The sequence below is a fragment of the Botryllus schlosseri genome, chromosome 3 (assembly GCF_051294905.1).
Source record: "Botryllus schlosseri isolate E-star chromosome 3, Bs_hap1, whole genome shotgun sequence".
In the NCBI taxonomy this organism is placed as follows: domain Eukaryota; kingdom Metazoa; phylum Chordata; class Ascidiacea; order Stolidobranchia; family Styelidae; genus Botryllus; species Botryllus schlosseri.
In genome coordinates, this window is record NC_137238.1 from 25672767 (window position 1) to 25700114 (window position 27348).

Genomic DNA, 27348 nt, shown 5'->3' on the forward strand with positions numbered 1-27348 from the left:
TAGGCCTACAGGCGTGTGGAACGTGTTGATAACCTGATATACAGCACGGTGGGTGTTCTTACAATCGAACGAATGTACGTGACGTACTGTGTATACTTCTTACGCGATCACCAGCCAATCTAATAGGCTACTTCTGACGTAATAATGACCAATGGCATGTAAAAATTAGACGTTTGTGCTATCATGAACCTGGTATAATACATCTTTCCTTGTTCACGAATGTTCAGATTATGTCATAGTCCTTGTACAAATAAAAAGTAATCGTTCTTTCACAAAGAAATCGATTAGATATGGGAAGTAGTCGATCACGATTACGATTACTTCGGAATTTTTTTCGAATGTAATCGATTGCGATTACGATTACTTGAAAATGCTGTAATCGTCGTAATCGATTACGATTACTAATCGCGATTACCCCATGTCTGCTCCGAATACACTCCGACTCCGCTCCGCTGCTCATCACTTCACACTCAACTTCGGAACGGAATTACTACCCTAAACTTCAAGTAGAAACCCTGAAAACTGGACCAGTGTTAAATACCACTATCACAACATGACATACCAAGTTTCAAGAGTTTTCATGGTGTGAAACACCACCAAAATCGACCTATGACAGCAAAAATCGACCATACGCATATGACGGTAACCGAGTTCAGATATAGATACGATTGTTACATCACACCTTAGGGGTACAGACCTATTATGCCTCACTTGCTCGGTTATGAATGGGAGAGAATAAATCTCAGTTTCTTTATTGTGCGCGGCTTTGAGAGAATGGACAGTGAAAGCTTGTTAAGAGCGATACCGGGGCATGCCCCGGCTAGGCATTCGCAAAGCGAAAACACAGAAGAGAATTCGATATTCGCAGAGACTTCGCTATATATGGGCATTTACAAGCAAAAGGACAAGAAGAATACGATTTTCACTGTGATTTCGGTATATATAGATTGCTGTGCGTCTATAAATGGTAAATAACTGTTATTGAACCGAATTTCAGATGGGGCAATGCCCAAGTTGCCCTTCATGACGAGCCGCCACTGCTGAAGCATGACTTGCAACCATTCTCATTCCGCGGCCCGTAATAGAGCGAGGTATTGTGCCCGAACCATCACGCTAGAAGTATTGCACATATATCACCCTGTATTTCATTTTACAAATTAACTGCGAAGTACGGAGTCTTCCTATAAACTGTGCACCTCCCGGTGCTGAAACCCAGCAAAAGCAGAAAGCTATCGTGAACGGATCTAATATCAATGGATTCATTACTCAGGGAGTCTTCGTACTGAATCGAAACGAATACTGCCAATTTGCAGCGACTGAGAATGTGCTTTGTCGTAAAGAAGCAGATGATAGCGATCTGACGGCGAATATTCGTACCCACACTGTCGTTACCCCCACCACTGTATAGCAGTGTTTCCAACCCCCACCACTGCATAGCAGTGTTTCCATAACTTTTATGTACTATCTAGTACGCCATTGACCAACAAGAGTTTTCAAAAAAATGACATTTTAATTCATCAGCAATTGCTTCACACACCACAAAGCGGTACAAAACACAAGCAAAAAGAGACAACATATTCAAAAAACGCGTGCACCATATCCCGGGCCGATTAAATATGGCAGTACGAGCTGTCGTGTCGACGGACAGCATGAATTTGCCGCGAAGCATGCTTATCCCGATGTCGCCGACGTAAACAGTACATGCATTGGTTTAGGTCGTTAACCTTCATCGTGCCTTGGATTGAAACAGCATGACATTGCCGCGTGTCTTGTCGTACAAATATTAAGCGGAGGGGTCTCCAGTAGTGTTAACTACCAATGCCGGTACAGCTTACCTCAATACCGTAAAAGCTCTCAAGTTCTCAGATGCTCTGAAATCCTGCGCAACGCTTCAACGCAATTCGTTGGGATGAAAACATGAATTGGGGGGGGGGGGTGGAAGTCCGAAATAAATTGTCTGCCACGGCGAAAAACAATATTTTAAGGGAAAAAAACGGAACATCCACTAACCGTGTGAAATCAACAAATTTCGGGTAAATTCTGGCAAACTATGGATAAAACTACCTGTCACCGATTAGGTGCACTGAAGCCTAAGATTGACAAGGAAGCTCAATAGGATAAAAGAAAGGCTACAGATCAGGGCGCCACGGATATAAATCAGCCCAACAGGTCTAATGATATGGCCTGTATGATCAAATGAAGGCTCGCATCGATTCGAATTGAATCGAACACTTCTCCGACTACAAACTGCGATTTCTGAAAGACAAAGATTTGAAATGCGGTTGTTGAGGTACAGAAACGCGAAGTCAGCCTTGGCGCCGGCGTTTCTGGTGCTTTCACCCGCCAAAGGCAGGCAGCCATATCCAGCCGGTCGAATATAAAGAGATCTACTATCCAAATAATCTCCTAATCGAATCGAATACGTCCGACTTCGCACTGTCATTTTTCCACGACTGATATTGGGACTGTTGCCGTATAGGCATATAAAAATACAAGGTTACTGTGATTGCTACAGTTGGCACCCGCACTACTGTTGTCGCTATCGCACATATGCAGGCAGCTAATGGGTCAAATATAAAGTTGTTTATTATCCAACGAATCTTCGCTTCGAATCGAATCGAAAACGTCCGACTCGACACTACCGTTTTTCAGCGATGGAGATTGCGACTTCGGTCGTATAGGCACGGAAAACGCACGGTTTCGTCGATAGCTGCCGTTGGCACTTGCAGTGTGATTGTTACTACCCGACAATGGCAAGTAGCCTGCGTTGTCTCTGCCAGTCGAAGACTCGGACGTGAAGTCCGACTGTTCGTCTATAGAGTTTCGCGTTGGCGATTGCTCGACTACTTTGTAATCTTTTTTCGCCACTGTCGGCCGTCTTTGCGAAGAGAATTTCGAGCTGAAGCGTCTAAAAACTTTTGTGAATTTCTTTTTGATGCTCGCGCCTTTACGGTCTTCTTGCTGGGAGTCGCTTTTAAGCTTAGCTCTTCGTCTAGGCGAATTCAACTGGAAGTAGATGGTTGTTCGGTTACGCTAGCATTGATTTTGGTTAGATAACTAAAGTCTGGGACAAAACAATACGTAGATCAGGTCAACACTTGTGTTATTAAGGCGTGTCAAGCCTGAACGCATGAAAGGTTATTGGATTTGAATCGGGCTAAACTGTGAATACATAGGTGGAAAATGGTCGCATTTAGCAGATTTCAACCATAACGTAAGGTGGAAATCAGCCCATCGGGAACTTCCTGGCAACATATTCTGCTTTGACACCCGTTTCAAGGGATCTAAACGAGTCAAATGCACCAATTCCTACGGGTATAAACCCCGGTTCGAGTAGGTTCTGTTTTCGTGAACCATGTTTTCCTAAAAGTGAAGTACCAAATCAGAACCCATTCCCCTCCCGCGATATATCCCCATAATAATGAGTATAAGCGTATAGCCTATGTGACTTGTTTTCACTCATTGGAAAGGATATAGAAGCAGATCTCGAACCAGAAGGGTAGATGGAGCTGATTTGCACACTATGCTATTGTGAGAATCTGGTAAACACACCCATTTTCCGCTTATCTTGAAGATGTATATCAATCATTCCCCAAATTTCAATATGCATGAATATCCCTAAGGTCTATCAAAGTGATTGAATATATACTCACAAATCTGGCCATCGGACTGGAAACGTCCGGACTCGAATATGAAAGTTGTGGTTTTTCACTTTGCGATCTTTGTAGGGGGCTGGTCACCGATTTCCGACTACGCAATCTCTTACGCAAGGAGTTGAATCCGTTACCGAGGCCTGAAATGAGGCAGCATAACCATAACGTATCTCGTAGCATCTGGCGGCTACGATTCGGACAAAATGAGTAGAAAAATAGTTGCATGAATGCGGCATAGTGAGATAAAAGCTTCCGGTGCATCAACGATGCGAAAAATGAAAGGTAACGTCCTAAACTTGCCTAAATTGTTCAAGTGGATTAAGTAAGTTTAATGGACATCGGATACCAACAAATGGCTATAGCGGTGTCGTGTGGGTGGCCGAAAAGGTTTAATGCTTACAAAATACAAGATACCAGTCAATGGGTTGCGGGTTAGAGTCCGAGCGAGAAAAACTTCAGAATTCCTACCCAAGTGTTGAAGGTTTATCAAGGCTACTCCTCGCCACCTCATCCCCGTAAGCGGTGTCATACAAAAAGCCTAGAAGTGGGCCGTGCTGAAAGTCGGCAGATGCAGAATAAAAAATGCAGAAAATCGGCCTGGTGTAAATGACCGTTGTAGTCAACAAACACCACGAATACCCCAAACAAACAAAAAATCAAAATAATGATGACTAAAAGAAATCATGAACGGTAAGAAATTGGTGCAGCATTTTCAAAACAACATCACTAGCGAGGTGTTAATTCGGCCCGTGGACATGAACTATGAGTTATGAGCGTCAGCATGCACCATAACAGTATCCGACGCTTCAGCTTGCGACACTTTTGAGTATGTGTCGTGAAGTTGAGTTTAGATAGACTAGGGCTAGTTTTGGGGTCATAAAATCACTTTAAAACAAATGTTTAAAACAAGGCCCTTGCTGAAAACATGTCTTTTATTTCTTTTTTGGTCTTTTTTAGTTGTGACGTCAAAGTGTAGTGACATTATCAATTGCAAATATAGGGTAAATTTAGCTTCTTTGACGAAATATCTGTACCATTGATGTAGAACTGAGTATTTTCATGGTTCCAACCATCCCACATCGATATACGTCGCTATATCGGGTGATAATTGTCCGTAGGCTCATATACCATGTTTTGGAAAGTATTTACACAATAATGGCATAATTTTAGAACTACAAAAAAAAACAATTTTTTCAAGGCCTCTGTTTATGACATGTTGTAAGCTAAGTGTTTCAAAACACCGTTTGTATAAGATGCAGCCCTAGATAGCAGTCATTTTTAAGATACCTTTTCGGCTGTATGTAGATTTGGCGCCACTTTACGGATAAAGATTCGTTTACACTCACCTCCGCCCGACACGAGCGACCTCGTGTGACGCGCTTTGCTGAGATTGGTTTTCCTCCGCAAGGCTTCGACAGTAGTGAGAGTGGGGTTACGCTTTTTCTTTTTCAAGGCGGCCGCCTCGCTCGCGTAGCTCACGGGAATGTACAGAAGGCTTTCCTCGCTACACGAAAATAAAAACGGCCCAATTAGTTTCCGGTGCGGATGAACGTAATAAAAGCCAAATTTCGGCCGATATCCGGTATTATTTACACTTACGCTGTTTTAAATTCTCTTAATATCAACTAATCCTAATCTACACATGTCTTGATTCGGACATAGCTACGCGCTAACACCTATGCCCGTGAATAGCTGAATAATGCGAGCCTGCACACGATCTGTAACACATACAAAACATATATCACAACTCGTGGATTAATATACCAGGGCATTAAACAATTTCTACCCACGTCGCTGTTCATTGTGACATCCACATATTAATGAAGTCTCGAGATCATAAAAGTAGAGTGAATGACTATGAGAGTGTGCCGCCTGCAGCAATTAGGTTACCAGAGCTAGAAGTCGGTTAGTCGCGAAAATCTTCTCGCAATTTCGAATGTGGCCAACTTCTATTAACTGTTAAAACATGCGATCTCTCCTCGCAATTTACTTCTGTAAAGTTACGGCCTTACTATCACTTCATAACTTACTTATACAACGCTGACTAAATTTGACAACCTACGACGATGACCAGCTTAGCAGATAGGTCCTTACTTCATTGCCGATAGTTCCGGCGTGCTTGTCGACAGTGAACTCAACCGTGACGTGTCGCCCATCTTTATCTGCCCGACTCTTTTCTGTACCGGTCCGCCCTCCGCCGATTCAAACACGCAGCATTGGTCCGACCTGTCAAATATACACAAATGTTTGATGTCTAAATCGAGTTGTTCGGGGTCGCGCTGGTGGATCACGTGTGTTGTGCAAGTCGACCAAGAGAACGAAAATTATCACAAGGTTGCTTTGTGTAACATAAAACAAAGTTGGACAAAGAAATCAGCGTAACTATACTCAAATATAAGTAGAAGTAATGACTTAAATCTCTACCAAATTACTAGTATAAATAACAATTTACAAGACATATCAAAACCCTTTAAGCAGGAGCAAAAAATAGAAGGCATAAAAGCACCCAAGTAATTTCAGACAGTAGACTTTGTCTAGACTCTAGAGGTAGTACACTCTTAGTAGTTAGTCGGATGTGGCTACTTTTGAAATTGCAATACGTTTTTTTCGCGACTGACGCGAAATGACTGATTGCACTCTGAGTATTAGCAATATTAGATTCATTTACCGTGCATGGGCTATTTCATGCGCAGATTACGACTGCTTCACTCAGAAAAGTAGAAATAACATAAATTTGTACTATGACTACAAGTAGAAGTTGCTCTTTTTAAGTGATAAAAAAAGTATATTTTATTCCAGTGGTAATTAACCGGTGTTCTATTGAAACCAGCGGTTCCGCTGGAGGTCAGAACGCACTCTCGACCCATTTATATGATTGTGAAAACACGCCGTTATTGGCTGCAGGCCAGATCGGCAGGCGTGAATTCGAATACCAAGGGATTTCGGTTCAAACTCAAAACCCCGTCCGTTTCAAATACAAGATTCCGTCTTCAGTATATTTATTTACTGAAGTCGCTTCCTTTTCTGATCTTCCAGAACGTTGTTGATGCACAGCAAAGTTGATTGGTCCACGAGTATTCTTTAGTTATATAATAGATTTGTAATGTGGTAGAGTTTTGCTCTTGTAGTTCAGTTGAATAGTATATTCCTATTGAAATGAACCCGAATATTTTCGGTTGACACTCGTCAGGGGTAATCGTTAGCAACTAGTAGAGAATTGGAGAGATCATTGTATATCAACAATCGTATCACAAAATATGACGTCACCAGCATGAAAGAGAGAGCGTTCTATGTACTATTTTTCGGTGGTACTAGAACTCCTTTTGTTGACTGTTTATGACGTCATATTTGGTGATACGATTGTTGATATACAATGTTCTTTCCTATTCTCTACTAGTTGCTGACGATTACCCCTGACGAGTGTCAGCCGAAGATATTCGGGTTCATTTCAATATGAATATACTATTCTACTGTATATTGAAGTCATGTACCTCCAAGAAGCTCTTGCAGTTCAGTAAAAATTAGTGGTTACGCCGTGATTAGCGCATGCGAGTTAATAAATGTCAAGGAACGCCGTTTTATCGCTTGTTTTGTCTTAAAACCGAAAATTGTCCAGTAGAAGTGGAATTAGTCAGTTGGGTCAGTTGATGACCACATGCATTTCAAATGTCATTGGAAAGCGAAATGTTTACCGGGAAGAGCACAGATTACTCACTGCCGGACAAATATTCACACCAACCTTCTTCTGTAAACAGTGTAATCATCGCTTTCTTTCTCAAATTGGTCCTCCTTGGCGTCTCTGTCTTTATCAAGTTCTTCCCGTGCAAACATCACCACGATTTTGGGGATGTCCTTGCTGTCGAAGTAGAGCTTCTCTGGCAGACCCGGAACGTCGATGTCGCTGATCGTGACCCCCGAGTCCCGCCGGTGCGCTCCAGGGGACGGCGAGCGGACGTCCGAGTTGTATTCGTAGAGTTCGGGCGCGGATTCAACCATAGGCGAACTTCGACCTAGAACGGCAACGTGAGGGTTCAGGCCTTGCGTACACTGTCCAATTCCGCTACTTGTACGAACTATGGTCTATATTTATTCTGTTTCTGACTCAATCAGTGAAATCTTAATACTCGGCTCGAAACAGAGCTAGTGGGATCTTTCGATTTGCCCAACCATGCACCCCATAGGAATTCAAGATTAATTATACTATCAAACACGCCAAGAGAGCCTCGCACAACTAAGTCGCTATGGTAATCATGATTGCATAATTCAGGCACGCACTTGCCACATAGTGCACCAGTGCACCCAACATAGTAACGTGGACGCAGTGATGGTCAATCAATCAAGTCTTCGGATTTCCAGTAACGCAATGAGTTTACTTGAATTTAAGACTTCAACGGTGACTTTTGTTTTGATTACTACGCTTAAACGCAAGCTTTTCAGTTTACATTCATGCCAAGCAGTATTTGCGCATTAGTAACGTTTTCCAATGAAACATCGCTTGAATTACCACGTGATTACATACTAATGGTGCCGACGAATTGCACAGACGTTTCTTCAACTCATATTCGTGATTCGAGTAGACTTTGATCGGAAGTTACATAAGCCGTCGTACAAAGTCTATTCACCGCTAAATAGGTAACCGTAACGCAGACCGTATTACAAATCGAGTGCGTGTTGCCATATGGTCGCCAGGTAGATTAGTTTCCTTGTGGTCGCTGGAACGTACATATCTGAACTTTGTAAATCGGACATGCTGCTGTCACGTCATAACGAGTGATAATCGGAACACTGGAATCACAGTTAAACGACTCGGATACTCGATTTCGCCCAGCCCTAGTCATGAAGGATACAGTAATAAAGAAACCGTGTTCGAAATAGGCCTTGCATTGCAAGGGGTTTTCTATCTGGAGATCGCAAAAAAAGTCACCGACATACCCGAGCTTTGAAAATCGGTCGACACTACCGACGGGGCTGAAGATCCGGGCAACATCTCCGGTTTTCCTTTTCCGGAAGTCTCGCACACGGGCAGGCCGTTTTCGGAAGCCTGAAATGTAGAGTTTATATTTTGATCAGCAACCGAACTTTTCAAGAAATCTAAACGCAATAGTTTTTGGAAGTAGCACCGGCCGATATTGACATTGTAATTAATCAAGCTGGTTAGCAGCAGCCGAGCACTTAATCTCTCAACGAAGACTATTTTATTAACAAGAATCATCGTTTATACACTCTCTTATTGCCTTGGATGCTGCGATTCAACGGTTATACTCTATTTGTAATCAAATGAGCCAGATACCCGATTTGCCCAGTCTCAACAATGGTACTAACCTCGTTGCGATCAAGCGACTCCATAGGCTTCATCGCCCCCGTTAACTCCGCATTGTCGATGCTCTCATCGAAGATGGCGTCTTCCTTACTTTCGGGCAACAGAAACTCCAACTCCGTCGAATTGGTGACGTCACTGGCGCGTCTTTCGTAACACGCGGTGCGATCCAGTTCGTCGCTGCTGCCGTCCGAGTCCGGCGGGCTGTCGTCTTTCTCGTCCGTGCTCAGATTCTCGTAGGTGGCCACCCGCCGCATGGAGTTGATGGAGCCGAAGGTGGATGTGATCGAATACAGGTCCTCTTGGCTTTGCGTGTGTGTGCTTACGTCTAGGATATCGCTGGAATATAGACACGAGAATAAGGTGGTGAGTAAGGAAATATTACTTTTTTGGAGTTATCAAGTATGGTTTTGCGTATTTTCACCACTTACATTGAAACGGTTATTATTCTAGACTAGACTTATACTTACTAATTTTGGGTTTTTTATTGTCAAAACCAAGCGCAGAGTACTTACTTTTTCATTTACCGGTAATCGCAACTTCTGCTTGTACTACAGTAGATATATACGTTACTTATAATATACTTGAGTTGGAATTTACGTTGGGTTATAAAATCACTCAAGTTCCGTGTTATAGGGTTGCATTTTAAACAAAAATCAATTTGAAACACACGTTTTTTACTTATTTTAAGACATGACGTCAAAAATATTCAATTGTGACATCATACTGGTTTGACATTGACAATTGAAAATATAGGGTAAATGTAGCCCCCTTGACGAAATATCTGTACTAATGATGTTGAACCGACTATTTTGAGGGTTCCAACCATCCTATATCGATATACGTCGGCTATACCGGGTGCTAATTGTCCGTATATGCTCTGCTCACACACCAAGTTTTGGAAAGTATTTACACAATTATGGCATAATTTTACAACTATAAAAACACAATTTTATTAAGGCTTTTTGGAAGTTGGAATTTACGTTGTACATCTTATTCCGATTTCAGTTTTCAGGCAAGGCCAGTCTCAAACAGAATAGTTATTTAAAATATTTAAAATACCCCCCAAAATGTCAAAGTATGCCAATATCTCTCTAAGTACAATAGCCAGGGAAAAGTTTTTGCGTGCAATCGATGTAACTTTCAGAGTTAGACACTCTGATACCGGAATTGTAGTTCTAGGCCTTCTGGAACATAGAGAAATCTTGGTAAATTTCATACCCCCCAAAATGTCAAAGTATGCCAATATCTCTCTAAGTACAATAGCCAGGGAAAAGTTTTTGCGTGCAATCGATGTAACTTTCAGAGTTAGACACTCTGATACCGGAATTGTAGTTCTAGGCCTTCTGGAACATAGAGAAATCTTGGTATTTTTCATACCCCCCAAAATGTCAAAGTATGCCAATATCTCTCTAAGTACAATAGCCAGGGAAAAGTTTTTGCGTGCAATCGATGTAACTTTCAGAGTTAGACACTCTGATACCGGAATTGTAGTTCTGAGGGTTCCAACCATCCCATATCGATATACGTCGGCTATACCGGGTGCTAATTGTCCGTATATGCTCTGCTCACACACCAAGTTTTGGAAAGTATTTACACAATTATGGCATAATTTTACAACTATAAAAACACAATTTTATTAAGGCTTTTTGGAAGTTGGAATTTACGTTGTACATCTTATTCAGATTTCAGTTTTCAGGCAAGGCCAGTCTCAAACAGAATAGTTATTTAAAATAGTTACTTCTATTTGTACGCGAGTAAAATTTATATTCCTCACACTTCTACCAGACTACAAACGATGGCTATCGTACAGTACATACATCTTCCAAATGTATCTTCCTATTTCGAATGTATACCGCTGCTTTTACAGGTTAAAAGAAGCGCGCCACCGCGAACTAATCTACATTTTAAAGTAAAGGTACTGAAGTACCCTTCACAAATTCATCTTCTTCTTCTACTTGAATTAGCAACGGCATGCGTCCAAAATCGCTATATTAAATTGTAATTGAGTAGAAACTTACGATGTTACTGCTATTATTACTTGAGTGCCAACGATAGCAACCTTGCCCATCTCCGATGAAAATATGGTAGTTATAAAATGGTAAAGTGCGTTGCAGGTTTGGCATTATTATCCAAGGGTAATGTGTAGGAAAGTATACGGCATTGACTTGACATAGGCCTAAACAGTATGGTTGCGCAAATACAATATATGGGTCATTCGATTCCTAGTCCAGGACTGTGGTTCGCGTAGCGTAGAGCATCACCATTTATTGCGTCAAGCAGTAATTATTAGGGATGGTGTGAACGCGAGGTTCACGTTCGCGTTCTGTGTGTGAACCTCGGAAATTTAGAGGTTCACGTTCACAACAGAACCTCGGTAGGTTCTGCACTGTGAACCTTTCGCGTATATTACAATTTCCATTTCAATATGACGTTTTTCGTTCAAATTTATTGCATTTCAACTGCGGGCCACTCAATGCATGGCGCTGGCAGTATAAAAATCAACAGTAAACGACCAAACGACCAATTGTTTGCTCGAAATGTCCAGCTTTTATTACCCTTTGTGAACATTTAGTGACTCTCTGCTGTGAGCTTGACCCGCAATCACACAACATCACGAGCGAAATGCGTAGTCAGCAATGATGCTTGCTCCACCAATCAATGAGATTAATATCGTTTTCTGATGTAAAAAATCTAGCAGGAGTTCAGGGTCAATCTTGACTGCATAGGTTCACTGTATCATTAAATCCAAATCCGTACGGTTGAGGTGTTGGCTACTGCTGTATAACTTGTTAATGGAGTAAAATCGGTAGCAAGTATAGAAACCTGTTTTACACTCTGCTCGATATCAATGTAGCAATACTCAGACGCCGAATACATTGTCCGGTCTGCTGGGCTAGACCGTTAAGGCGTAAGCTTTTATTCCCTAGTAAGTCGTCGCCGAAATTGTTAGCTAGGGCTAGACGACGGGAAATATTGATTTTATGGGATTATAATTTCACTTGATTGCCTCAGTTGATACATTTAGCGACGTTTAAAACGCCAATATGTACTTCAGCACTGTGGCATTATGTGGCCCCAGTCGTCGCTAGGTATTGTGTACAGCTGTACACTGTACGAAATAGGCTATCACTTCACTGAAAGATAGGATTTGAATTAGCAATATGACGTCACGTGACGTCATGAGGTTCACGTTCGTGTTCACACAGAACCTTTCAAAAAGGTTCGCGTTCACACGAACCTGAACCTTTCAGAGGTTCGCACCATCCCTAGTAATTATGACTTGACAATTACAAGTATTTGTCTCCTTTTCGGCCATGAGGCAGATAATGGCAGTTTTATGTCTCGCACTCACCCGAGAGAGTTTGACCGCTTTTCGTTGAGGTTGGCAATAAATGAGCCGAGTTCGGCGTCGTCCGAGAAGGAGGCAGACTTTGTCAGTCGGCTTCTGGACAAGTTGCGGCTTTCTGACGATTCTTCGCTTTCTTCCAATATGGACTCCAACGTTGGGACGTAGTGACAGTGGTCGAATCTGAAACGGCAAGTTGCGGGATAAAATTACGCCTGTGCACACGCAAGCGTTCATCACACCGTTATAAGCGTATCAGAGGAAAACGTGCGATGGTTTGTAGAGCGTGGAGAATTCCCAAACTAGTCATCGTCTACTCCAGTATGAGTAGAATTAACGCCGTGAATTGGTAGTCATTACAACTACAAGCAGGGCATTTGCAAGAAATTTCAAAACTACTTCCAGCGGAAGTATACAATGAAAGGTTTACTGCATTCTTAATCGGAAGCTGCATATTTTCGACAAACGCAAATGACTGATGATGCTAGAAATGAATGCAATCATCCGAATATATAGTTAGTTACCTTGATACTGGCCTCTTTTCACACGCACTGTAACAAAATGTCACTTATTCTGATGCAGGCTTATGATAAAACTATATATTCCAATTGTTGAAAACTGTACAGTAGGGCTGTTCAAAAATAACATTTTTTTCCCGATTCAAGCCGGTCACCTCTTAAATCGTCAGGTTGCAGTAGAAAACCTTGCTCACCAAATTTCACTCGATTCCAACCAGTAAAGGCCTCCGCAGATCCAATTAAAATTTTTAATTTATTATGGAAAATTAAAAAAAAAAAATTTCCAAATTTTTCTGCCAACCCCATGAAATTGTTGAGCTGTCTTCAAAGACGTTGCAAAACAAATTTGAGTCAATTCCGACCAGTAGAAGCGGAGTTATGTGAGTTTTTCGTTGATAAATCGCGGATTATCCACCGATCAAGGATAATCCGAGAAATATCATCGAAAAACTCACATAAATCCGCTTCTACTGGTCGGAATGGATTCAAATTTGTTTTGCAACGTCTTTGTAGACAGCTCAACAATTTCATGGGGTTGGCAGAAAAATTTGGAAATTTTTTTTTTTAATTTTCCATAATAAATTAAAAATTTTAATTGGATCTGCGGAGGCCTTTACTGGTTGGAATCGAGTGAAATTTGGTGAGCAAGGTTTTCTACTGCAACCTGACAATTTAAGAGGTGACCGGCTTGAATCGGGAAAAAAAAGTTATTTTTGAACAGCCCTACTGTACAGTTACTACTATTATTGTGGGAATATTTCACAAACATAGTGACTGGAGCGACTATCGCAACTATAGGCAAAGCCTGTTTTAGTACGGTTCCTAACCAGTGACTACCTCTGCAAACAATAAATACTCGATACCCGCACCTCATGACTTAATCATAATCGTTCCAATCCTTGTTCTCATAAATATGAGACCAGTATGTCAGCTTCTAGAACTGACCGAAGCAGGCCTTGCAACCTTTCACAATCCGCGGCCCCCAATAGTGGGAGGTACTGTAACCGCAACCTCTCGCTAAAAATATCTCAGATATCGTCCTGTATTGCATTTTACATGCATTTTACAAATTAACCGCTATATACTAACTATTTCTATATGAGCACCAACTTCCTCTTACAATGTCAATAACAGAATTATAAAGAGGGAACTATGAAATTAGAGGCGTCGCGAAATCTATACGAGCGACAATTGCTACAAATCAAAACCAACTCACTCAGGAAAGGGGGGCATAGACATCAATTTGTCGTCGTTCTCTGATAGAAAATTCGGAATCATCCACAGTTGAATCGACACGTCTTGATCTGTAGATACAAAATAATCGCACAAATTTAAAAGCGCAGTGTTATGTGGCATGCGAAATATACGAAGGATAACGACGATAGCAGTAAAGAAAACTTGGCGGAATACTGTGCGGATTCGATAGCATCAATATTTTGGTATTCTAGAAAACATTTTTACAGGTAGGCTACAGTGTACAATCTGTACATTTGCAGAAATACAACACGTAGATGGCTGTCAAAGAACACTGATTTCCGAAGACGGTACATCGGCGCCTATTCGACGTAACGCTCGACTTAGAAGCATTTCTAGCGGCACGCTAAATATCAATGGTCGCGTTCGCAGTAGAAAACATGTTGACGCCGCAATTTCACAGTGCAAGAAAAGCATTGCTCAACACACAACTCATTACGCTGCCTGTAATAAACACTGATAGAGTACACACGCCTGGAAATAAGATGTATCTATGTTACCTGCTAGGTTTTGGATCAATCATGATACCATGATGATTTCACCAGCGCCATACATCGCCCTGCTTATTCAAATGCCCGAACGACACAGTTCCATTTCTCTACCAATTGCTTGTGCAGACTGATCGCTAATGGAAGACTTGGTACTAATGACCTCAATAACGAGGAAATCATAGGAAACAGCTAGTGGAACAGGCGCTGGTGTTAGGGAACTTTTATTTAACAGGCAACCTGGCGGAAATCACCTCAGTAAGGCCAATGTTCCCAGGGGAAATGTAGGTTTATACAATTTGTTACAGCGGCAAATAAAAGTGCATTTTCAAAGCCATGAAGTCAATGTTATCGGACAGAGATAGAGCACTCAATCGTAGCCTGTATATTTAAAATACAGCAAAGGCAAGGTACAAAACGATAGTGAAAAGAATATATTTCGTAAGCTGAACAGAAGCTTATATCATCAACACACTACTGCTGTTTATCGTGTAAGTACCAAATGCCAATGATTCAAATAGATAAATACTGACATGTTATTCTAACGGCCTGGAAATTTTCAATTTGATCTAGACGCAATTCCGCTAAAGCTGCATAGGTACATGACAGCAGCAATAATAACTATACGAATAGACGCGTATTTCAGCTTAGCGCCGGGAACACTAACGTATTTAAACTGAGCGTGGCTCAGTATCACTATTTCAAGAGTAGATCGTATTTCATCTTACCGCAAGGAATCATAACGTATTTACACTAAATGTGGCTCAGTATTAGCACTTCGAGAGTGGACCGTATTCCCGTTTCCTCACAAACAGTAGGTCAGTAAAAGCTCTGGAAAGGTAACCGTTGTCCCCTAAAATTTGTCCCAACAAAACCACTTGACGGGTGCAATGCATTCCTGCACCCATAAATGAATCGGATAATGTAGGAAAATCACATACCTTTCCAAGGCGCGGGTTCCATAGAAGGTGAAGTGGATTCGAGTCGATCAAAGGAATTATCCTCGCTCGCATCGTCCCGATCTCCGTTTACCTTCCCATTTTTGGCATGATCGTCTACCAGCAGTCTGCACAAATCAATGAAGGCATCTCTCGGACACAATGCTTCATAAACACGCAACTACATATCCGCATCAACGTCATCACGCGAGCACATCAAAACATGGCTGAATTTGCATGTCGTAAACAGGTGAAGCTTGAGCACGTATTGACAGCGAGAGAAAACAAGACGATTTGCTGAATACACATAATGAATTCGTGGTTACGCAATAATACCCGCATTCTATGTCATGACGATGCACTTGGAACTTACGTCAATACCGGTCGGGCGCCGTTTATTACCTAACATGCGAGGTTATTAGGAATTGTGTTTACACATTGTGAATTCATGCTAGCAGAGACGAATTTCCGTTATTGCAACAGCGATGCAACAATTACGCAGACAGTATTACATCATAAATGCACGTAGTCGTTCTTACTATCTGGTTTACAAGACAGAAAAGGATGGGAAACGGGGAAAGTTAGTTCGTATGTTCTTGAATCCTTCTAAACTAGATGACCTTGAATTCACATCCCAAGTTCCTTGTATGAAGTGTATGTATCCCGGAGCTTTAGTCATCTTCTCGTAATCATTTAAACATTTTATACGCCTGTTGTGGTGCGCATACTAAGGAACTGCTATTGTCAGTAGTCAATTGCTACGAGCAATAACCATAACTTACCATGGGCCTACTTACAATGACATAACTGGTCATAACCGATCATTGTGACGCTGTTAACCCTTCTTTACAATGGATACCAAACCAACGCTGATACATTTTGCACAGCAAATTGAAGCCCCGTTATTGAGCATTCTGATATCGTACAGATACTATTCAATAGCATCGAAACACTTCGACTCTCATATGGACTGGAACATTTACCTAGTGATGTCCAAGTGTCCAGTGGGGGTCAATATCCGATGACTCTGGGAATTATCAGAAGATATCGGTGAGCACCTTGGCGAGTCTTCGAATTGTGAGATAAAAGGAGACCCGGACATGACCCGTGCGTCGCTGCAAAATCACGACATGGTAACGCAACGCAGGACAAAAATGGAAGCCGGTAATACGCAAATTCATCCCGCATAAATGCAGCGCAACAAAAGTCAATGCTGGCTACGGTTACACGTAGCACTGACGAAGGAACGGCAGGCAACTAAATAACAGCCATAATAAATTAACCTATGTGGACGCAATATCATTCATACAATATTGAAAACACCTTTCAATCAAGGCAATTTGGGGGATTGTAGTAGTGTTGAAGATTGACATTAATACAATGCACAAATTGACCTGAAAAGCACCGAATTGTATGTTTGATCGCCATCTCCAGAGATTAATCTTAATTACTGATTTTATAGAACGCTACATGTGTCTAATTCGCGTATTGTCGTCTAGCAGTAATATAATTAGCGGAGGCAGGCATGTACAACAATATCACATAAGATTGGATACGTTATTCAGTGGAATGATACGGATCGTCAAAATATATAGACGTGGTTTCGATACAACGGTGCAGCATTCCGGCGTTCTATTGATATCTTGCAGAGAGAAGAATCGGGAGTGATATCCATGATTATGAGGAGTCATAACTCGCCGCAATAATCCCACTTATGCGTTTAACACTAGCAGCATTAACGCAGAGTGGGCATTTATTCAGTAACGCGTTTCATGACGGGTGTCAAAACAACCAATCAATTCAAACATCCCTTCACCGGCTAGCCACATTATTCCAAGAACTATACGATTTCGACTATGGATTAGACTGAGCAAAGTAATTCAAAGTGTTTTGTAGATTTATATCCAATGCCTTTAGATTCAAAGTGGCGCTTCAAAACGCTATAACATCAGTTTAGCGGTGACGTCATTAAATCTATTTAAAACCAAAGGGTGATTACTTTAGCTTCATTAGCCGAACATGAACCAAGTGTTTGAACCATGCCCATACTATAGCCTAGGCGTGTAGCTGGAGTGGGTTCTGGATCCTTATATCACCCCATGAACGCGCATATAGGTTGGTATTAGTTAACAAAAGATATTTGAGATAGTTGACTCGTTCAGTCACCAGTACGGGTGTGAGAACAAAGTTTAGGACGATGAACGTCCGTTTACACACTCGAACCCGAAGCTATGATGTGAAGTACATTGACGTAATGCACACAGAGTATATAAATTTTGCTTCATACCTTGATTTAGAATCGGGCGAGCCTTCGATGACAGTGATATCGTTGTCAAGTGCAAATTCTGTAATAAAATATCGAGTCATGCCACGTTCATTAGGCAGGCGCGCGGAATACGCAATCGCTGAGTCTGACTGTCAAAACTGTCTGAACTATTCGAGCAATTTCAATTAAATATCACAGGGTATAAATTACAGGTTTGCATATCCGATATCTTTAAATGGCACACGCGAATGATACTTGAATACAAAAGGCATGGGGGCACGTCCAAACTTTGAAAAAACGCAAAGATTTCAGTTTTTTGTTGGGAAATATTAACATAATACCTTCACTCATTCTCCATGGCCTTATCTAATCCGAAACACAACTAACTAAAAACTTCATAATTTCGATTTTAGTCGGCACCCGTTCAGCATTTTTATTACTGGTAAAATGTTTATTAACGATGTTCGCCGTTCTAAAATTTTGTTACACAGCTTCAGGATAAATCGAAATTTTTTATGAAATATATGTCGTATAGTATTCACTCATGGTTTATAGGAAAGATAATATCGATAACTATGCTATGCCAAGAGTCGTTTGACGTAGGTCTAACCTGCTCCGATTTATAGAACTTCACAGCAAACCATTTTTGAAAAAGATATCCTGATGTTTGAAATTTTAAAATTTTAAAATGGAATTTCTCCACGATGGGTTGCACGTGTTCCTTCAAATTTAGGCATAGCATAATACAGTCCTATAGTAGGTCTTAATGAATGCGTTAGATAGGAAACGGAGCACCACAATTATGAGATTTGATGTTCGGCGCATCAGTGCATTTTTCGACTGTCAAATCAAAATTGTGCGAAGCAGAACTACAATTTTCGATATTTTGTATAGAGCATAGCGACACCAAGCAGCTGAAAATTTCATGGTGATGGGGTAGCCATCGACAAAATAGCACTGTTGACTTGCTAGTATACCTGTAAATAGGTGGTGGGATTTATGGCGGATATGTGTTGGAAATAATAAGAGGTCGCCAAAGAAGTAGTAGTTGAAGAAGAAGTTGAAGAAACATCAAAGTACAAGTAGAAGTCGCAATTTATAACCAAGTACAAATTATGTATTCAAGGCCTATAGTTTATTCCCGGAAAACTCACAAGTATAAAATAGAATCGGACACTAGCAAGCACCACAAGCCGATATAATCCCGATTAAGTACTCCGAAAGTGCGGATGTACTTCGCTACTGACCACCTCTGTAAATTATTTTATCTTACCTTTTTTCCCCGTCATGTCCAGCACGGCGTACATCGGCGGTCTCTCTTCCCGCAAAGACTCCACCGACGAATTTTCGGACGAAAATCCCGATTCCGCGGACTCAGAAGGCAGCGACACCCCGCCCCTGGTCGTAAGTTCCATGTATTCGAAACTCCCCTGCCTTCGCCGCAAGCGGGACCGGTCCACGAGTGACGCGCTTCCGGTGGGTATATACGAGTCATCCTTGCTGACGAACCCGACGAAGGTCTTCCAGTATATCCCGCGTAATTTCTTCGGAGACAGCGCTCCAGATGAGTTCGGAACGTTCAGTGACATCGTATTGTCGTTTACATTATCTAATTATGGTGTGACTATCATTTGTTTTTAGTTGGTGTTGTGAATAAGAAATCTGTAAACAAATAGGTAATTTATCAGAGTATATTAGCAAGCATTGTAAATAGACTTGGCGAAAACATGCGTGTCTAACTATTCCCAGCGTGTCGTAGTGCGTAGATTCTCCCAGAGTCATTTTCTGATGCGTAACTATGATTTTACGCGCATTGCAGTCGGCCTAATCGGGTTAAATTTCTTTCAGATGAAGATGTATCAGGGGGCCGAGTTCTGCTTACGTGTGCCACCTATTTGCGTCTTCTTGCGGTGTTACACGGAACCAGAGCCTACTCCAGCACTCGAAGATATCTCTCTATAATAATTTGTCTGTTAAACTTGTTTTCGCTATTAGAATGGGTGCGTGAAAGCAAACTTTTACCAGAAAGTGCTATTTACTAGGGATGGTGTGAACGTGAGGTTCACGTTCGCGTTCTGTGTGTGAACCTCGGAAATTTAGAGGTTCGCGTTCACAACAGAACCTTGGTGGGTTCTGCACTGTGAACCTTTTTGGTAAATTGTAATTTGCACTTCATTATAAGATCTCTGGTTCAAACTTATTGCATTTCAACTGCAGGTCACTCTATGCATGGCGCTGGTAGCATAAAAACTCAACACTAAACGAGCATGCATCTTGACAACCTTCAAAGTTTTACTTGCTTTTTTTTATACAAAAACTTTCTCGAAATATCCAGCTTTCCGTTTGTGAATATTTAGTGACTCTCTGCTGTGAGCTTGACCTGCAATCACACAACATCACGAGCGATATACGTAGTCAGCGAATGGTGCTTATGCAACCAATCAATGACATTGATATCGTTTTCTGATGTAAAAATCGAGCGGGCGTACGGGATCAATCTTGACTTCATATCTTTACTGTATCATTAAAACCGAATCCGTGCGATTAAGGTGATGGCTACTGCTGTATAACTTGTTGTTTGCGGTATCGGTAGCGAGTATAGAAACCCGTTTTATACTCTGCGCAATATCAATGTAGCAATACTCAGACTCCGAAGTCCGAACACATTGTCCGGTCTGGCTAAGACCGTTAAGGCGTAAGCTTATATTCCCTAGTAAGTCTTCGTCGAAATTGTTGGCAAAGCGACGGAATGTATTGATTTTATGCGATTATTATATCGTTTGATTACCGCGGTTGATACATTTAGCGACGTTTAGAACGCCAATATGTACTTCTGCAATGTGACATTATGGGGCCCGAGTCTTCGCTAGGTATCGTGTACATTAATATAGGCTATCACTTCATTGAAAGACGGGGTTAGAATTAGCAATATGACGTCACGTGACGTCACGAGGTTCACGTTCGTGTTCACACAGAACCTTTCAAAAAGGTTCGCGTTCACACGAACCTGAACCTTTCAGAGGTTCACACCATCCCTACTATTTACCACCCTGCATGCCATGCTGTGTTTGAAATAGTCGAAATACACGATTTTTGGATAGAGTTTACTGAAAATACATGGGTGGGAAATGAATGCGTTACTCAATTTTTACCATGATTTTAGCGGCACTGCCTGGTACGTTACTTGCCTGGCACTAACAATCGTGCCAGTCGGCGACACTGTACAAGTGCACAAGAGTCGACCGCACCCTTTCCAGTCGAAATGTATCACATGAATGAAGAGGATTCTGTTCATGATAACCACTTGCATGTGCCTTGTGGTGGATCGCGAAATCATAATGAACTACAACCCTGAGATATATATCACATTTATCCATATGAAATGGTGCATTGCACCGCTACGCCGACTGAAACGGTTGTTAATGGGGACTTTGTTACAATGCAGTGCTTAGGACCATACTTGCTTTACGATCTACACCCGACGGCAGGGTGTGAACCGGCGGATAATACAATTTTGGTTTAATATGTCGGTCGTATGCGATTTCAGAATATGAAAATGGGTGTGCGAATTTATGATATGAAATCCAAGTCCTATTCCGAATCTGAGTTTCAAATCCAAGGGCTATAATTATTAGGGATGGTGTGAACCTCTGAAAGGTTCAGGTTCGTGTGAACGCGAACCTTTTTAAAAGGTTCTGTGTGAACGCGAACGTGAACCTCATGACGTCACGTGACGTCATATTGCTGATTCCAATCCTATCTTTCAATGATGTGATAGCCTCTATTAATGTGACAGAGTGTGTACACTGTACAATGTACACGATACCGAGCGATGACTCGGACCACATAATCCCATAATGCTGAAGTACATATTGGCGTTTTAAACGTCGCTAAATGTATCAACTGAGGCAATCAAAGGATATAATAATCCCATAAAATCAACATCCTCCGTCGCTTAGCCAACAATTTCGACGAGGACTCACCAAGGAGTATAAGCTTAATCCTTAACGGTCCAGGCCAGACCGGACAATGTATTCAGCGTCTGAGTATTGCTACATTGATATTGAGCAGAGAGTAAAACGGGTTTCTATACTTGCTGCCGATATTACCCCATTAACAAGTTATACAGCAGTAACCAACACCTCAATGGCACGGATTTGACTTTAATGATACAGTAAAATATGAAGTCAAGATTGACCCCGTACGCCTGCTGTATTTTTTACATCAGAAAACGATATCAATCTCATTGATTGGTTGGATAAGCATCATTCGCTGACTACGCATTTCGCTCATGATGTTGTGTGATTACGGGTCACTAAATATTTACGAACGGTAAGCTGGATATTTCGAGCAAACTTTTGTAACAAAGCAAGTAAAACTTTTGAGATTGTCAAGGTGCATGCTCGTTTAGTGTTGATTTTTTATACTGCCAGCGCCATGCATATAGTCGCCCGCAGTTGAAATGCAATAAATTTTAACGAAAGATCTTATAATGAAGTGAAAATTGTAATATATGAAAAAGGTTCTCAGTGCAGAACCTATCAAGGTTCTGTTGTGAACGCGAACCTATAAATTTCCGAGGTTCACACACAGAACGCGAACGTGAACCTCACGTTCACACCATCCCTAATAATTATGTGTACTCGATAGTAAATATCGAGAATATCTCCAATACTGAATTAAATTCACTCTGAATAGCGTGGAAATTCAAAGTTGAACATGAAACAAGTCCAGTTAATTCCGAACCCAAATCCGGCCGAGTCAAGTCTTTGATGCAAATGCAATTCAAACCTGGCGTAAACTCATCAAATGTCAGATATACTAATCTAAATCCCTGCGCAGCGATCATGTTTTCATTCCAGTGACTGCAAACATTTGAATCTCACCTAGAAGTCTAATCCCCTTGCATGCCGCTATTCCGCGAATAAAACTGTACTAATCTCACTGCCCCCAATGTATTCTGTATAGCTGCGCGATACGCGTGATGTTATGTCAAAATCCGAGTATTTTGGTCAACTGATGCACGGCCGAAAGATTTGCGTTTACTGTTCACCCAAATGCGCCTGGTGCTCTGAAAATATGCAACATCCGATATACGTATTTTAACGTAGCATCGATTCAGCGCTCACGACCAAGTCACTCAGGCGAAATTAGAGATTTTTCTACACGACACTAAATAGACAAAAGTAAATGTGAACTAACGTAAAATACGTCGGATACATTCATTCGAACAATTGATAATTCGATCAGTGTTTTAAATGTGTGGGAATATGTTTGTTCGATACATCGACCCTTTCCGACTGCGCAAAATCACCAGAAATTCAGGGGAAATTCAGGTCGATTATGACTATTAATCCATAGTAATATATTGAATGCGTGTACTCAATTATCCATTACCGATATCCACGGAAATCAATTGCTCGTAGAGTCGTAACAAAGCATCGGATATTTTATACCACCAGATCCAGTGATATCTTGATTACCTTGTCATTCAGCACTTCTAACGGCATTAATGTTGATGACTAAAGTTATCAATCGAGGCGTAGGCGTAATCCGTACGAGTTAACGAATGGATGTCGGTGTACACTGTACAATGGTCGTCAGTCACGACACGTTGCTGCCGATGCAGAACATGCATAATACAACTGAGCAATAATACACGTGTCGTCTTTCAAAACGAAACATTCCAGGGGGCCAAGATGTAACAGTAGGAGAAAATCATCGACATGGTGTCTTGATTGTAAACGTATGAAACTTAGTTTTGCATTTCAACCCGACTGTGTTCACCATCTATCGAGTCATATGGAATGCCTACTTGATCACTACCTTGCCCATATTGTAGCTACGCTACTCGTCATTCGGGCAGATGTCTTGTGCATATTCGAAGTGAACCAAGTTTATAGAGTACCACCGAAGCCGTCATCTTTTACTCAATGAGTTATGATCATGATCAATTGATCACCCTACCTTACCGCCGCTATGAACTTATTCTTTTTAAATGTCAAGTGAATACGTCTACTAAATTATAGGTGATAATTAGAACCCAGCTAAAGCGAAATCTTCGTAGTTCCGCAATTTCGCGGCACTATTTATATACCGCAATAAAGTCGCACATAGATTTTACAGTAGCTCAAGGGCGCAGCCTGATGAAGGATTTAGTCGGCGAAGCGTATTCGGCAATGATGTCACTATGAGCGGCCATGCAGCTAAAGTAGAGGCCAGGGTACCAGGCATCAAATAAACTACGGACAAGAATTATCGAACTAAATCTCAGTATAACGAAACTTAAGCTCAACAAATCGAAACGTCTCATTATGTGATAATCAAAGTAGCCTCATTCTTGAAACGCAGCTATACCAGTCCAAGAAGTAGGTTATTGAACCGTTACCTGTCCACAGCACTGCAGTATAGAACACCGCGCTTGACAATTGACAGTTAATACAGCAGAAGTCTGCTTTCAACCAGGTTCAAAAGAATTCCAGACGCTTGTCGCGTGCTCTTTACCTCCTTATCAATCCCATTCACAAAATCGACCACATGACATGATAGGAATATGCTGCTATGGTGTGCCGCAAAGAGCATTATTGAAAAATTCTCAGAAAGATACATACTAATACATCATTCGATCTTTACAGTCTTTACACCCGTTTGAAAGCAAACTACGAATTAAATACCCAAAATATACATGCATTACCGTACAGTGACAACTTCTCAACACAGTTGCATCAGTAGGAATGTTGACACGACACAGCGAATGACTGAAGTACTGCATATCGCGTGAAAGCAAAACAGAATCTTGTTGTATATTCGGTACTCTGTCACAGTCGAGTGACAAAATAGAACAACGCCGCACAGAAATAGGATATCAATCAAAATAGAATCCGATAAATGCAATCAGAACCGGAAAAACGAAGATCCGTATCCGTAAGCATATCCTTCAATTTCGGCAGAAATGGTTGTCTAAGGACATCGTTAGCGGGACCACTGACCAGCAGTACCCGCTAGTCTGTAAATACAAGCTAAGTACTCGATAATTTGCGTCACATTCCAAAATCTAACTGTCATCAGGGACATTCACTATATCAGGCGAGATGACAAATACTGACCAGCGTAAGGACAAAGGGCAACACCGCATCAACTACTTTGCTACTGACCGATTCCATGTTTACGTTACTCGGCCAGCGTATATATTTTTCTCCGCGTTCTGACTCCTGACCTGAGTGACACGAACCAGGCGCAACAAGTGTAATTGTAAGACTATGATTACGCATTAGGATTAGACTGATGGACCTGCGAAAGCAATTCGCAAATTTACCAAAATGGTATGGGCCCGGTTTCGTGACGTTGCTACCGTGATCCACTAAGGATCATCATTGACGTTGTAAGCCTCTGCTGCATTCACGGAATACTCCAACTTAAAATCCTTGACATTTCACGCGTAATACCGCAACTCCTGATAAGATCAACTTGCTTTCCCTCGATGAATCTAAATCAATAAGCTGGCCACGGCGCTACGTTCCGCATCTGCCACGCATGCGTACGCTCACATCTAACAAGCGAATAGGAAACATGTCATGAAAAAGAGGACATTGAAATGGATTTGCAGTGTCAGCTGTTTTCGTACGTCACCATTTCCTTGTCACCAAAGCCGTTGATCGCGTTTTGTGCAGACACTTGCCATAAACCGATTTCAATATCTCTTAGCTAAGTTCATGATTCATAAAGGCCGATTGACCAGACCAACGGAAGGATATGTGCAGATTTGTTAAGTATATTCGAACACAACATGAAAGAATTCCGAGCCATTGCATCGCAGCTGACAGCGTTGGAGAGACCGCTAATCAGACTTCCGCAATAAATACAATTATTATTCACGTGACGTCACAGATCATAGAGTTATTCGGGGACGACGCTATGCCGGCTAAAACAAAACACGTGCGTTCTTTTGGCCAACAAGGCAAAGCACTACTACCAGTACTACGGTAGGCGTAGGCTACACAGCAGGCGATTCGGCTTGAACTGGTGATATGATATTGACCGGCTAATATTTCGCAGTATTGTACGTACGCCTCATAACTCAATATAGTGTATTATCTTACAATAATTGTTAGTTTTCTTGTGCTGTCAATAAATAAAGATCGAGTGACGGCTCTGCGTCCTCGAGATTTGGCATCCGTTAAGACTAACTAAACGAAAAAGTAGTAAATATCATGACCCGAAATCAGGATGTGATATTACTCCAAGCTGTTAATAACCGACGGCGCTCTAACAAAATCCATTCCGTCATTCTCTACAGCTGCCGTACTTCAGTCCGAGGCGCAATATGCATTTATAGACCGAATAATTATCAAGTGAAAAGGGAACAGCATGACCATTACTGCAACTTTATTCACTAAACTGACGCAATAGAAGCCTGTCCTTACAGGCTCAGTATACAACACAATTTCCTGTCTGCGAACACACCATAAGCTCCGAATGACGAATAGCGTTAGAACAACCTATCACAAATATCATCCAAACTATAGTGAAAGCAACGACAGGCATAACATAGCTATTAAAAACCAGCACAAGACACGGCAGCTTCGCCAATGGTACATCCGAAAGATTAGGTAAATTTAGTCGTTGAGAGCAATTAGTCACACTCCGACATGACCCCAGTCAGCTGGCGATCTGCGTCTGCGCAGTTGGGCAAAGATTACTGCGCCATAAATGATTGTTTATGCACGGTCGGTCGACCGGTCGTACGCCTCTCATTGGCAATTAGTAAACGTATCAAACCTCAATTTAACATAGCGCAGAACAGTTCTTGAGAAACATCACTGGCCTACAGTTGCATCAACTTCTTCTCACTTATATTGATGCAATTACTGCTGAGAAACCATCGCACCAACCAGATTAATTAGATATATACGCACCTCACACTCGCGCACAGTTCACACAGGCACAGCACGAGGCCACATTGGGCCTCTCACACGCCGTGTTCAGCAATATGATACAGTTGATCAATAATGCCAAGAATAGAGCCGCTGGCTGGACATGCGCACGTATATTCCCTCACGATATCCATGGTAAGGATCACAATGTTATGGCGTAAGTAAACGGAACCGCGAGGGAAATCCAGTGGCGTAATGTAAACGAGGGCATACGCACAGCTTTGTATCATGAATGCTAGCGCTTTGGAGAAAATGCTCACGGACCAGAGTTCGTGCATTAGATTTGAATATTAGACAATGATTGGATTTGGTCAGAAACGACACGCGAAATTGAACGGACAGATTACACGCGTGCTTTCATGTAACAGCGGGATAAGCACATTGTTTGAACAATGCACAATGCGTGGAGTTGGAGCCCTGTCAATTCCGGCATAGGGACTCATTCGGAAATATGACTGCGTCGGCTCTGGGGACATATATCCGTGTTCACCAGTAGGACAAACCACCCAGTCTAGCGAAACAAATGTTCGAAACGTTACAACTAGAGTTGCATTTAAACCAAACGGTGTTTTAAAACACTAGTTTAAAACATGTTTTTAAAAGTTTTTAATCTAATGTCGTTATGAAAGAAA

General features: G+C 41.6%; 2 protein-coding genes across 3 annotated transcripts in view; both read right to left on the reverse strand.

Moving 5' to 3' along the window:
* The window catches only part of LOC145435413 (uncharacterized), a 428570-nt gene that overhangs the window by 134788 nt on the left and 266434 nt on the right, over nt 1–27348 (reverse strand). The window lies entirely within an intron of this gene.
* On the reverse strand, nt 1491–19793 carry LOC145436235 (uncharacterized). 2 transcript variants are annotated; one of them, XM_080313593.1, is made up of 13 exons: nt 19057–19793; nt 17805–17862; nt 16501–16632; nt 15521–15645; nt 14054–14141; nt 12326–12502; nt 8976–9309; nt 8586–8694; nt 7393–7663; nt 5748–5879; nt 5000–5157; nt 3654–3793; nt 1491–3006 (listed from the first exon to the last, which is right to left on the reverse strand). In XM_080313593.1, the coding sequence occupies exons 1-13, from the start codon at nt 19370–19372 to the stop codon at nt 2569–2571; spliced, it is 2478 nt and encodes an 825-aa protein (XP_080169719.1). In that variant the 5' UTR covers nt 19373–19793; the 3' UTR covers nt 1491–2568. The 2 variants fall into 2 exon arrangements, with proteins under 2 accessions (XP_080169719.1, XP_080169720.1); XM_080313594.1 differs by lacking the exon at nt 16501–16632.

Coding starts and splice junctions, on each gene's coding strand:
- LOC145436235 (XM_080313593.1), bottom strand. CDS start 19,372: ATGTCACTGAACGTTCCGAACTCATCTGGAGCGCTGTCTCCGAAGAAA. Junction 9,310..12,325: donor AAGCGGTCAAACTCTCTCGG/GTGAGTGCGAGA, acceptor TCTATATTCCAG/CGATATCCTAGACGTAAGCA. Junction 5,880..7,392: donor TACACTGTTTACAGAAGAAG/GTTGGTGTGAAT, acceptor TATATTTGACAG/GTCGGACCAATGCTGCGTGT.